The sequence below is a fragment of the Nymphalis io genome, chromosome 5, assembly GCF_905147045.1.
Source record: "Nymphalis io chromosome 5, ilAglIoxx1.1, whole genome shotgun sequence".
Classification (NCBI taxonomy): Eukaryota; Metazoa; Arthropoda; class Insecta; order Lepidoptera; family Nymphalidae; genus Nymphalis; species Nymphalis io.
Window position 1 is genome coordinate 8,767,924 of NC_065892.1, and position 15,252 is coordinate 8,783,175.

Consider the following 15,252-nt stretch of genomic DNA (forward strand, 5'->3'; position numbering starts at 1 on the left):
CTTTTTCTTTGTCCAAGTGTTAATAGGCTTAGTTAAAACATTCTTAGTAATCTATTTTGACTTTCATTATATTATATATATTTTACAACAAAGACTTAATAATTTGATTAACGTTAAAGATTTTATTAACAATATGCTCATGACAGATGAAGCCCCGTTATTTTTTTGTTTTAAAAGTAATGGTATTCATATTATAAACAAAGTTTAATTTTATTTATAATAAATGAGCATTATAAGCGAGAAACATAATAAGTATTATTTTTATACGTATTTTTTTTCTGTCATAGACGCATGCATCGTGTTTTAGAGTTTTTATTAAATATTTATATTTCTTTAGTTACACATTGTTACTATTTCTTATAACATATTTATTATACATTGTCGATTTTGCAGCAACGATTCGTACGCTAAGAAAGATGGAATTAAAAGTCGCAACCTCCGCTTTTATTTAGCTTCAGCACCACAGTGTATCCGTTTTTATAGCAATTTTCAAGCTGCGTCGTTTGAAACAGACAATCTTCCGAACATAAAGGTTCACGTTAACTTACAATAGTTCTGGAAGTCTCTAAAATCGTAAGGCATTGTTTTTACAGCGAGCAATTGACTTTATGCTTGCGATATCCTGTCTTCCAGACTAACACAAGTTCATAGGTCATATGTTCAAAATTTCTTGATTTTTTTTAATTTTATCACGTAGTCTGTTTTTTAACAACTCCCTGTTTTACTGGTGAAAAAATGCAAGATATTTTCAGAAGTCCTTGTAAATATTATCTTGTTCTTCTGGTTTATTTGGAATTATTCTGAAATTTGTTGCATCAATCATTACTCCGCACGATCCCATAAGGCTGCTGCTCTATCAACTACTACCATTGCACACTTCATCTCCTTATGCCTTTCAGTTTGGCCATTTCATAAAAATATCCTCGAAATTTCATCAATACTGGCCATGTGTTAACTCTGAAATCGTAATAAAAATAGTTATTTTCACATTTATAATAACGGTATGGAACACACACACATATCTGTCTTATTGACATTTAATATCCTTTGAGCACGTGAATTATCTAGTATGACTCTCCTCGATACAGTTTTTCACTTAGATAAGCCAGAGATTACATTCCAGAATATTCTAAATAAATAACTTTAATTTAATCAGGTGAAGAAATTTTTATGAATAATGTTTTCTTTGACACAGGGCGGTTACTTCTTTTTTTAGATTTATTTCAGTTTTGATAGAATTTCTTTTATATAAAAATATATAATATACTTAGTTATTTTCTTAAATATATATCATATTCTTCAATGAATGAAGATTTCATATATTTATTATTACAAAATTAGATTGCCAGTTTTATAATGGAAAAATCTTAAGGGATTTGAAATAGACACCTTAATGGCACACTTAACGAAAACCCCTTAGAGTTTCGAGAGCTGTTACTCAAAGATGATTTTACACATCTAAGAAAATAAAATTGTTGTATCTTTAGTAAGCAGTTTCTTTAATATGGGTATTCGTATATCATCGTTATTTTACACAAAAGAAACTGAAAAATCTCTTTACTGAAGAAGGTTAAATGCTTATGAAGGATATCATAATTTTAAATGAATATTGTTATTTTAACATATAGTTAAAACCTTTACTTAAAACATGCAAATCAGAATTTAAAAATAATTACTGTACAAAAGCTAGAATTATAAGGATTCATAAATTCGAATTTCTGAAAGAAAAAAAAATTATTTATACTAAAAAGCCATTTACATTTTTGACGTGGCTTTGTATTATTAATCTTAAGGATTACAATATCCATCTACAAACAGCACAAAGATATATTTTAAAGTAAGGAACTAATTTTTGCGTCGTTTATCGACTACAATTTGCAAATCACTTTTTCTATCGAGGCTTTCGTTCTAACACGACGTTTCCTTTATGTAAGACAGGGACAATGCATGAGATGTCTTTCGTAAAATAATAATTCCAAATCTTAGTAAATTAAAGGCAATTTAATAGATCTCCTGCTATCACAATAATTATATATTCTTTGTTTACAACATAGGTAGGACGAGCAAGTGGGCCATCTGATTATAACACCACCGTTCATAAGCACTGGTTTTGAAAGAAATATAAATTATTACTTACATTGCCTATCCTCAACCAACTTTGGGAAATAAGATGTTATATTTATAGTGCCTGTAGTTTCAATACCTTACTCACTCTTCAAACTGGAACATAACAATACTATATATATCGCTGTTTGGCGGTAGAATATGCAATGAGTGGGTGGTAACCAGATGGGCTTGCACAAAGGACTACCCACCAAGTAAAATATATACAACTGTATACAATATTTAATAAAATAGAGTATTAATTACATTTAATAACTAGTGAAAACTGATTTTAAAAGTCTTTTATGTCGGTTAATACGAATGAAAATATCATTTAACACGGAACAACTTTCCTCGAAGATTAATTACTGCTGTTGTTCTCCTGAAATTGAATTTCGTATTGAATAAAACATCTGTTAACTATGTTACTTCAGAATAGTTGACTGTTGTTAATTGTAGTCTGTTAATGAAGACAATACAATTATGTTTATGGCTTCGCATATCTTGTATTTCATTGGTTAATAAAATGAAGATAACTGTTGGTTTATTAACGTTATATGAATAGCAGAAATGACCGACTGCTTACCACCACTGCAAAAAATTGAAAAAATTTTGACTTGGTAACTTGGTCTACTATAAGTCAATATAAAATAAAATATTTAAGATTTTATGTCGTGACAATTTTAAATAAATTACAATATTAACATATACGAGATTGTTTTGTCAACGAGTACAAAAAGATGTGTAAAAATTTTAGCTTAATCGGTCAAGAGGAAATGACTTAAAATTCTGTTGTGTGTCTATTAAAATTAATACAAGTAATTTTTTTTTTAATTTTACATGCAATTCTGTAACACAATAGTATTATTATTTTGTTCTGTATGTTTTCGTAACATTCCTTTGTCTAGTAGGTATTTTCCTAAATAATATAAAAAATAGACCGGTGGATCTACTAGGTTTTTATAACAAAAAGTTTTTAGCAGCGGCCTAAAGTTAGGTTGCGTTAGACTACCATACCTTGGCTATAACATAATGCTGTTGGTCTTATAACCGATCTCAACATTCGTATTGGATTGGCAACCCATCGAGTAATGCGAGAGTGGGAATAGAATGCACTGTGTTTGTGCCCATAATAGATTACTTTCAAATAGTCTGTAGAGACATATTTATATCCATATATTATTTTAGTGGTGAAAATATTTATCGAAGCCCGTATCCAAATATTGAGGTAAAATAAATATTTTCAACATCGTCTACCGATTTTTCTGCTAAAAGCCTAACTACAAATTCAAGTACCACTTTGCAAATTAGTTTACACGGATGTGAGTAATGCTCGTGCGAATATAGTGTAAACAAAAGCGCAGCTTGCGATCATAGCATTGTCAAATGATAAATGAATTATTGATACTGTTTTCGGTGCAACTGCGATAAAATATTTTTTTGTGTTCCACCATATACATTCGTGAACCATTGACACTATCAACAAGAGTTAGTTATATTTTTTTAATTTTACGAAATACTGCATCCCTCAAACAACAACTTCAATTACTCCCGTAATTAATATTAGATATATATTTAATCTGACAGTTATATTAATCTTAAATATTATGTAACATTTGCCTTCTTCAACTTAAACTTTAATCTGTGTCTTCATAACGAAATTGAACTGTCATATCATTACTAAATTACATATATCTGTCCATCCCTTTTCACTTAAAAAATACATACATTCGTATTTATTCATTTTGATAGATTTATTAATAATTAACATTTTAAAAAGTGTACAAAAAAGTTTTAATACAATTAATAAAAAAATAATATTATACTTTTAAAAGCAAGGGTATAATAATATTGAATTCTTCCTATAAAAATAAACTCTACTATCCGACGCCGGAACATATTTTTTTTAAAAAAGATTGTTTTGTCATTTCACGATTGATTACTAAAGCACACTTTTAAAAGATTTTATGTTCGGTTTATTTTATTAATTGCGGTTGTTTAAAAAAAAAACAATTTTATTTGTTTTCAATTCGCTTTATAGATTAAAGTTTTTAAAATCGATAATAAAATACAGATGTAAGCATATTCTTGACTGTACTTCCATTTTATCAACTTTGCGTTCTTCGCTATAACTACATAAAGAAAATCAATTTAAATTAAGTTAATTACATTTTCTTAATGCAATATTAAGCCCCAATTATCAATTAAGAATTACAGATCACCACCAACAACAAACCTTTAGCTTATGTATGAAATGTAATAAACATTCAAATACATTAAACTAAATGCTAAACCACTTTTATATGCATGCCACGAAAACTTCGCTGCAAGCACTTAAGGCGTCGAGCGAAATAAAATGCAATTTGAGTTAGATATGACCAAAGAAATATGACGTGTGCTTTACATAATGTGGATTATGGAAGTATATATGGGACAAGTAGAGTGCTGACTGTGGAATTTATGCTTCAATGGTTCTTGTTTTCAACGTTTGAATTTTATGTTTATTCAACAAAGTTTGTGTGCGAAATAAGCTAACCCAATTTAAAAATTACATAATTTATTTAAATACCTATGCAAATGTGATATCTTTTCATGTTTTTATAATCTGTATAATAATAATAATAAGATTTAGAAAAACAATTTTTAATTGCTTTCTACCGAATAAAATGTAACAAAAAATATTAAAAGGTATTTGCTCCGTTAGGTTCTTCCAAATTACCTCATATAAATATATAACTATCGTCAGCATTGTAGGCTGACTTTATCCTTTTATACTGCTCACAGGGATGGTTGTTAATCTAATAAAAAGTCTTTTTATGTCACATAGTTAATTCTTATAAGAATATACGTAACCATCCTGTAGATATCGTTTTGTCATGTGTTTATGCAATATTTTGTAAGAAATTAATCATTAGAGAAGAAATTTTATATAAGAAGGTTTTATTAACACAATTATAGCTTAGGAATTGATTATTTATAATATAAGGTTCCAGTATCAAAGATAAGATATTATAGGATTCGTTTTTTAGAGTTTTCACCGCCTTTGGAATACTGAAAGTCGGTTTCAAAAAGTCGATAGAACTTAATAATTCTATATTTGAATATACTTTAAGCCCAGTTTCCGAGTTGAATTTAAATTCTTCAAAATGTACTATTGATTCGTTTCAAAAAGTTCGCTACAGTTCGTTGGGCAAACACTACTTTTAAAAACAGGTTACCTCATGACCTAGGTTAAAATAACAAGAATATTTATTGAGAAATTATGTACTGGAAGATAAACAAAAATAATTGTCAAATTATATAAATAAGTTGGTAATAAAATGATAACATAAATATATATAATAATAAACTAGTTTAATTACAATGTACTGAAGTCATTAAGAAACTTATGCTTATTCTATGGGTTGATTATTGAGGTGTTGCTGGCTTCATGCCAGCCAACACCTCAAGCGCTGTGCATTTTGACTGACAATGCTTAAACAAATATTGATAGGATATTGACAGGTGTTTTTGTTATGTAAGACCATACTCGGATGCCTTTTCCATATAACTTTACTTCGTCAAGTTTTATAAAAAAAAAAATAATAAAATATCTAAATATTCCCATAAAAAAGTTCCATCAAATATGGCTACCTTTTTGTTGCTGTTATATTAACTGAAACAAACAGTTATTAATTTATTAACTTGCAAGTAATTTATTAGATTCCAGGTACATTTAAACTTAAAGTAAAGCCCGCATCTTTGATAAAATCCACTACGCTCCTCAGCAAGTTATTGGATATTCATTCCTGAAACTTTTCTTTTATTCAAATTGTAATTCTTCTTACTGATGAATTATATTAAGAAATTTAGCCATTCCATTATTACATTTTTGTATTGTTAATCGCGTTCTTATTATTTTTATAATAATTATTATTAAATATTATTTTTTAAGGATTGCTTAACAATGCAATCTCGTAGTCTCAAGTGAAATATACATGCCCTATCTTTTCGATATATTAATATATTTCACATTATTTTTACTATTTTACCCGTCATGATAGAAAACTAGTCTCTTCTTATTAAATATAACTGCATTTCAGTTCTATTCAATGAATAACCTCTTAATGCGATCGCTCAAATATTTTATAACGTCTCCCATGTAATGAAATATTTGCGCAATCCCATGAAATACCCAATCGTTATGATTCTGCCGTTTGTTTATTCAATAAGCTTGTTAAATAAAATTATATTTACTCTAAGATACGCCAGAATTAAAGAAATCCGTTTCCTAAGCAGTGTTCTAAAAGTTTATTTTCTATTTACTAATGCAATCAAATGGGAAATTTATATTTTCCATTAAACAATAAAACAAACTAAATATTTCATATAGTGTTTCTATTTTTGTGTGTTTTTATATATACTTTAAACAAAAATTATACTCATACTTTTATATTTAATTTATAAAATTATTTTACTCCATATTATTTATTCTACGTTATTTTATGGCTTTTTTGTAAAATAAAATAAATCGTGATATAAAATTCATGTAAATATTGCATGAATATTTTATATGAAACTCTTCACCAGACTAAACAACTTTAGAATACGTAGATACAACATTTAATGGATATGTTTAATGCATCGGAAAATCGACAGAAAAATGTACATTTTGATTTCAGTATATTTTTGGTAAAATTTATTTCTTGTAAAATCTATAGGCATTATTTTTTTCAATGTTGCTGGAAAAATTTACAAATAACAACATAATGACCCTCCGAACCGGTTTCAACCATGGCGGCCATCCCAAGGGAGACTAACCAAGTCCGCAAGACATTTATAGAACACAAGGATGTGTGCAAGCACCAGCATATTCTCTATTTCCTCATTATGGTAATCCGATAGAACAGTAAATCTAGCATGACCGAGTTCAGGTGCAGGTTCAAAGGCTTTACGAACTTTCCAAGGGAATGTAACACTGCTCTAAACTCCGGGCAGCTTCTAAGAATTTCTCAACAGAAAAACCCAAAAAAAAATTTATTGGCCTAACCTGGGATTTAAAATCTCCGGATTGCCTTTTATGCTAGTCAAGAGGCATAACCATTGATTTCATTACAAAGTAATCATAATAAGAATTAAAAATCATAAGAAATTATAATACTTTTCAGGATCTTTTTTTCGCAACGATTTTATAAAGATTTATTATATTTGTAGATTTTGCTTTTAAACTATAAATACTGAAATACCTTAGATTTAGGTTTCTACCTGTAAACAAAAAGTTCTGTAAATAAAGCAGTCCCTTTAAACCAATAAGCTCAATCAAAAAGAAAAACACACTAAAGGCAGGCAAAAAGGTAAAGGGAGTATTTGTATTTTAATTAATTCCTAAAAATGTAATTTGTTATTGATATTTTGAATATCTGACGTTGAGGTACATTTTTATTAGTATTTTAAATAGTTATACTCAGTATACATTTTCACATTGATACATATAGAAATATTAGTAATTAAAATGAAAAATAAGCTTACTCGAAAGCAAAAAGGCCGCTTAACTTTACGATTCTACAATTTATACATCATTGTACAATTTCCCATAGAAAGAATTGTTCAGTTTAACAAATTGTACGATTCAAAGTTTTCTGATATAGGACTTAGTAAGTAGTACTTGTACTGCATTCCAAATTTACATAATCAACATGATACTTTCAACGTGCAAGTTAAAGTCGTTGTTAGATTACGGCACATACGAAAATTTGTTACAATCAAAGGGTTTGAATGTACCTAATTTATATTTTGTATTTTAATTGAAATATTCAAAATACGTGCGTAAAAGAAGTGGCTTGTAATTTCTATTTTATTCACAGCAAAGCATGTATTTTTTCCAGCCCCGGACATGGGCGACACGTCTGTGGAGATTTGAAAGTATAAATAAAATGAAAAAGTTAATTAAACCAAGTTGAACCAAGATTATTATAAAAATTAAACAACTTTTAATCTAAAAAATGATAATATTGATATTTTACAAGGCTTATACAAATATAATGGTTCAGTGGGTTCCACCCTTCGATCCTTATCATTTGAGTATATACTCAAATATTTAATTATTCGTTCATTTAAATGTTACAAATAGGTAATTTTTGTTTGTCTTTATTCTAACGTGCATTTGTAGCAGTGCTAATTTAAGTTGAGCTAAACTGCATCAATCAGTTGACAAATAATAGTAAGCAAACATAGGTTGATGTTTATTTATATTTGTAAGGCATCATATTATACTATTAATGGAAATACCTATATATATACCTACAATGTAAAATGATGTCCATTGTCGACATAATGAATCAAATTCGCTTCAAATTCCAATCTTATCATATACTTGAGCTATTAAAAAACCGGTCGACATAAAAGTATTACATATTATGAAATTTATACATTCGCCATGCGTCAAAAATATCATTAAAACAAACATGAAAAGTCACTTTTTCACGAACGTCTAATAAGTCCGTTGCCTATTACCCGAATAGGCAATTTAGTTTCATCAGTGGCATCCCGGACATTACCCTTCAGCAGTCGACGGTGATTAGACTCATCGCAACGTCGCCCCTACAACGGTAGGATTGCCTGTCAAACACGCATAGACGATGGTGGGCAAATAATATTTCACTTTTAATGTATCTGCGTAATGTGTTTTTGTCCTTGTATAAGGAGGTCTTTTTTTATAACGACATATTATATACATAAAGAATATATTCTTATTAATGTTCGAAAATCTAGATAATTTAACAAATATAATATATATAAGTTTATTATTTATCTATTTCAGGTATATTATATCAAACTTTAAAAATAATTAAATAAACGCCTGAAATCTAGGTCTACTTTCATGTCATATATAAGACAATTTCATTAAAAATAAATAATATTCTATATATCTCCAATTCAAATTTGTAGATTTATTAACTAGCGAATAACTTTAAAGAAATAACATTCTAAGGCGGTGGTAGCTTTACACATAATTACATACAAGGACAAATTGATTAAAGTTTATTTTGGTAATCGTAACTTTAATTAAAGTGTATATTGTTTTAAGTAATTTTATTTGCAAAATTGTATAAATAATCACTTTATTATCTTTTATCGTCCTTATAATCGATCCTACCAAAGTTCCGTGACAGTTTCATAGAAGTCCATTGACGATAATGAATATAACTAGGTTAGGCTAATGGCCCGTCATATAACCACGTTACTTTGCGTGGTCAATTTTAAGTCTTATAATTTATTTACATATGAAATTAACAAAGGCTGTGTTTATAGTGGCTAATTGAACCTGCGGCTTTGTCCCCAGTTGATATTGAGATTATAATTTTTTTAGACGGTCATCTTAATTCTGTTTAGTAATAACCGAATTTGTATTTGATTGAGTTATAACGAAAAATAAAATTCTACTGGATATTACCGTTTAATTTTTTTAGAAAATAAGACTATATTTAACCGAATCGCACCAATGATCAGATCAAATATTACTATTAAAATTAAATTATAAAAATGCATGTTTTAAAATATTATCTCAAGTGTGAAGTCACAATTGATTTCTGTCAAACTAAAATCAGACTTTGAAAAGAAGCCATCTGTCCGAGAGATGGACAGTACTGAAGATAAATGGAGAAACGGACGTTTGTAGCGATCTAAGCAAAAAGTTGGAGCGGGTAACTTTTAAGAGCTTCCATATATTATGAATTAAGTTTCAATGTAAAAAAACCTTCTTTATATCAGAGACGGATAAGCTGAGCAATAGTAATTAGGTTTTTATTTTTTTTGTTTATTTATGTGTTACAAATCAAAATTTAGAAATGAAAATGGATTCCATAAATTTGAGTAATATAATTATAACAAAAATATAAATAAATTATTCCAAAGGACCAGACCAAATCAAATTAAATTATAAATGTTTATCCGTCTATGGTTATCTGTACATTACAATTACTAATTCAAAGTCTAAAGAAAGAAAGGCTTATATCTAGCGGTGGATTGCGATTGGCTGATGATATCCTAACAAAAGTAGTCTCGAGCATGCATAAGTCGCATTGAAAACAAAAATATACTCTATTGAAGTGTCGTCATTAACAATTAAATCGTTATTTTTCAAGATTAAATTTTATGGAAAGCTAACCAAATTCAGAATTTAGTAGTAGTATTCAGTATGTAGTATCTACTGAGGGGCACCAGCAAGAAACAGAATTACTCTTATACATAAATACATATAAATATATTTCAATATAATATAATTCAATTTCAAATATAATTTCGGTACGATTTGTTGTTAACGTTTCATCGGACAAACTGCGATGGTTCGGTACTTTAGCACGTCCGTCATGTAGAGAGCACTCTGGGTGAAAGGGATTTAGCCTTGATTGGTATAGTCTATTGTAAAAAAAATACTTCATTTGCATGTAAATTGAATTTTTCACAATAATTCAATTTATTAAAAAAATATAATTCGTTGTTTTTTATATATAATTAGTGTATCATAATATAAATATCTACCTACACAATATTACACACATACGACTACCTCCTTGGTCTAGTGGCTTGATGTAAGATCCGGAAGTTCTGAGTACAATTCCCAGGTCAAGCCAGTAAAAAGTTATTAGGTTTTCTGTCAGAAAATTCTCAGTAGCATCCCGGATTCTGGAAGTTGGAAGTGTGTACACTCGCGTGTGTGTGTGTGCCTCGGAAAGCACGTAAAGCCTTTGGTCCTGCGCCTGAACTCTTTCCGGTCGTATTGGATTGCCGTCCCATCGGAATATGAGAGTGAGGAAAGAGAGAGTGCACCTGTGTTTGCGCTTACACTTGTGCACTATAATATCTCTTGCGTAGTTGGCTAATCTACGATAAGAAGCTAAGATTGGCCGCCGTGGCCGAAATCGATCTGGAGGACATTATTATACACATAATAAAAAGGGGGATTTATTAGGAATTATTGTTTTGATTAATAGTAGTGATATGAGTTCGCTCATAGATAAATGTACCGTAAATTTATAAGCTACTTATATTATCAACGCGCCGCCAACAACGGGACATCCTTGTAAATATACTATTTTATCAAGAAATCGAAGAGAGAATATCAAATGAACTTACAAGATTTCTATATAATAAATATTCTGTGTATTATTTTACAAATTAACTTACACTGAAAGACAATTCCAAAGTTATATTAGGTATCAAGCTAAAGCAGCTTTGCTGTTCAGCAATCTATCTAATTGCTTACTGGTCTGAAACAAAACTATGCAATTCCGAAACTCGATGCTTATACCTCAATGTAGTTGGCTCTTACCGACTCTATTTACGTCCTTAATAGAATTTCTAAGTAATTCGGCTGTCAATAAATATAACAATACCTTAACAAGAATAACTTATTGTCACCGAATCCATCATATCATTTATAATGTAAATTATTATTCAAATATCATGCAGCTTAAAACATTCTCATAACATACCATTGGTAAAGAGTAACTAAGTTTCTTGCTGATTATACATTCTAGAATCTATATTCAGTACCGGTGCTAGAAATCTGTAACATGATGATTGAAACTTGAATACGCTATTTTGCTTAATTGAATAAAAGAAAATAATTAAATAAAAAAAGGCTTAGTCTGGGGAAAATCATTAATAAATAAATAAATAAATATATTTATTATATATATAGGTATATTATAGGTATAGAAAAATGAGGACATGACTTGATAGAGATGAATGAAAGTTGAAAACATAACGCGTACGGGCTAAGAGCAAGGGACGACAAAAATAAATAAATTCCACTAATATATTTATTTAATCACTCTTGTATGAGTATAATTAATTACGAAGCAAATAGCAGTAAAAATCAACATTTATAATAATGATTGCGTCCAAAAGTCGTGAACTAAGTTTATATTGCAATAATTGTAATTTAAACGGCAAGTTTATGTTTAGTTAAAACGATCGTCCGGTGAAATAGGTAAACTGAACTTTGATATTGCAATTTTCAAGATAACCAGGATTTACTGTATACAAAGTTATTATAAGGTTTAGAACTAATTGTTCTTGTATTGAATTTCATGATAAGAATATTATAAACCCAATATTGTTGGCTAGAAATGACTTCTTAGAATCGTGTGAGTATTTGATATTTTTATATATTTTCCTTCTACTATTAGAGGTTAATTTCGAAATAACCGTTTGTCCTTAATTATTAGTTAGCTCTATATTCAGAGCTTGATAAATTGAAATACAATCACGCTAAATATATCAGCTTATTTAATCAATTAAGATCACAAATTTTTTTTAATACACTGACTTCTAGCAATATTTTTTGCGTTATACTTTATATCTCAAGATTTAAGTAATGATACAATTATTATTAAGTCTGTCCATTTCTTACGACTTATTGAAACGATTTATTGAAATTACACATCATGTAACTTTTTCAAATGTATATAAAATACTTGTACACAAAAAAGGAACTTGAACACCTATACGGTTCCATTAACTTGAAAGCTTTCCACTTTATTATCGATATTCCATTTTATAAATTGTACCGAATACAAGGATAACACACGTAATTCATTTACCCAATAAATTTACATTAACGATGAAAATTAATAGCGACTATAACAAAAGGTCTTACTTTATTACTTTTTACTCAATCTGATCAAAATCGAAAATAAGCTGATCTAATCGGAGTGGACAAATATTGTACAGTATAATAAATGCTTTAGGATAACCCTTTTATTAATTGGAAGCCCGTTGATGACATGACTATACTTGACGTCATTGGTATTATTTTAAGGGTTTTATAAACAATGGATACACATAAAAGCTGAAGTTTATTCAAATTGAACTAATTATGACTTTTATTTATTATTTATACGTTAGCGTTTTTAAACTGGCTTGCTCAATCAATGGCCTTCTTTCCTTTTGAGGGGATGGGTTGGCACTTTTTCCACCACGTTGCTAGTTGATGTTTTATAAGTTGCGAGTTGATGATTAAGTGTTCCATCCAGTCAATGTGGGTGTGTGGGTCAATTTGGCTCACATTCAATTTATGTAACAATAACATTTTGGCAAATATCAATATATCCAAAGAAAATGAAACTACCATCCGAATAATTTGAGCAAATATATCTGTTCGCCGTTGCTTTATACACTTATAAAACAATAATCAAGATTACTGTCACACACCACAAACGTTATGTATTTATTTCGAAAGCACTTACGTACTTTGTAATAGCTTTTGAAATATTAATTTCCAAATGTAATCGTTATTTATGTACATTCTGAATATGCTTAAAATTAATATTGTATTATTTTCTTTGAAAATTTAATTTAAAGGATCGAAATATGTAAACTATTACATGGAAATTAAATTAAAGTTTATCGTAAATAGTACATGTTAAAGTGATTTTTAAATTTGTACTCAATTTATCTTTTCCGTGTATCTGTAATAGTTTTTTTAAATATGTCTTGTAAAGTACCTGACACTTCCTCTCCGACTATGGTGACATAACAAACTTTACGTCAAAAAATATACAACATATAAAAATACTATATAGCTTATGTCCTTGAAACTTAAGTCTTTTTATAATGTGAAAATTGCGTGAATCAGAAAATACAAACCTTTTCGCTTTTAAAAAATAAATATGACACATACATCACGTTCGTATATATAATACTGACAAATTAAACAAAAAAGAAATACATCAACTGATATAAGTTAATACACCATTGCAGCAATTTACAACTATCCTAATTACGACAAAAATATTTACACTCTCGTAAAACGTTTAATTTATGTTTTTCCATATATGGAACAATTGTTCATAAAGTAATTTACCAATTTTATTTACTTTTCAGAGCCAGCTGCCCATCTTCTCTTTTCCATACATGGGAGACACTACTACAGGAAGTTGAAGCGGATGTCGCCTGTTACAACAACGCTGCTTCATCGCTGGAGAGGGTGGTAGCCACCCCACTTATTGAGAAAACCTTTCACATGAAGGTGCAAGCGAGAAAACTTTTCGCTCATCGAGAAGGCTGCGAAGTAATACTCGGAAAGGCTGATGATCAGCTTAACAAGGTACATACACATATAAAATTTTAACATCATTCTTGTACTTTATAAGAAGCCAATAAAATCCATTTCAATAATTAAAATTACTTAAAAAAAATGCATTTTTATTAATTTTTGGAATAGATGTTTATATGTAGACAGATTTTCATTGAGTTATATAAAACTAAATTCCCAAATAAACTAAATCAATTATTAAAATCGATTAACATAAATATACATAAGATACGTAACGTAAATATCATAGCTATACTGTGTTACGTTAGCAACCTTATTCAACTTGTATGTGTGATTATTTTTCAAATTAAAATGGCTTTCAAAATTGGCAAACATCGAGGAAAAGACACACAAAAGCAAATTAAACTGAAACAACTTTATTTTTTACGCCAGCTAACAATATATATAATTATTATTATGTATATTGTACTAAGTCGAACAAATAAAGGATTAACATTAATATAGTAAAAATAAAAATAAATATATTCTATAGTATCAGTAATTAGAAATGTCATTATCGTTATGAATAAAATAAAAGCTTAAGATTTTTAGTACCGCTTTAAGCAGCCGACATCGGAAATCGGAACCTAGTAAATCAAACCCTTCACAAAAACAAAAATTCGATATGCTCAATGCATTATCTCTTCCATATAGAAATTATTTTGCATAATTATATATGATGATACATCGGCCAATCTCAAGAGAGATCAGCCACCTCTAACTCACATCTTATATAATACACAAGTGTGTGCGCAAAATCACTCCCTTTCACTCTCATAATCCGATGGAACGACATTTCAACGCGATCGGAAAGAGTTCAAGCGTAGGACACATTTCCAACTTCCAGAGTCCATGCTTCTTCTAAAGATCTTCGACAACTCTCATAACTTTTTATTGATAGAACCCGGGGTTTGAATCCAGGACCTCCTACGCCTTGTAGTGGTCTTATATCTAGCCACTAGTGACGAGACCAAAGCACATGAGTTTGGGTTTGAAAAAATTTGAAACAATATTATATTTTTTATAACTTTTTTTTATTTATTTTATTTAAAAAGGACCGAAAACACATC

The 15,252-nt window shown here is 29.0% G+C and overlaps 1 protein-coding gene across 1 annotated transcript in view; it reads left to right on the forward strand.

The window, feature by feature from the left end:
- The window catches only part of LOC126768847 (uncharacterized), a 179,428-nt gene that overhangs the window by 90,436 nt on the left and 73,740 nt on the right, over positions 1 to 15,252 (forward strand). The window contains exon 5 of the mRNA XM_050487203.1: positions 13,972 to 14,194. Within this exon, the coding sequence (XP_050343160.1) occupies positions 13,972 to 14,194 (223 nt within the window). The remainder of the gene's footprint in view (positions 1 to 13,971; positions 14,195 to 15,252) is intronic.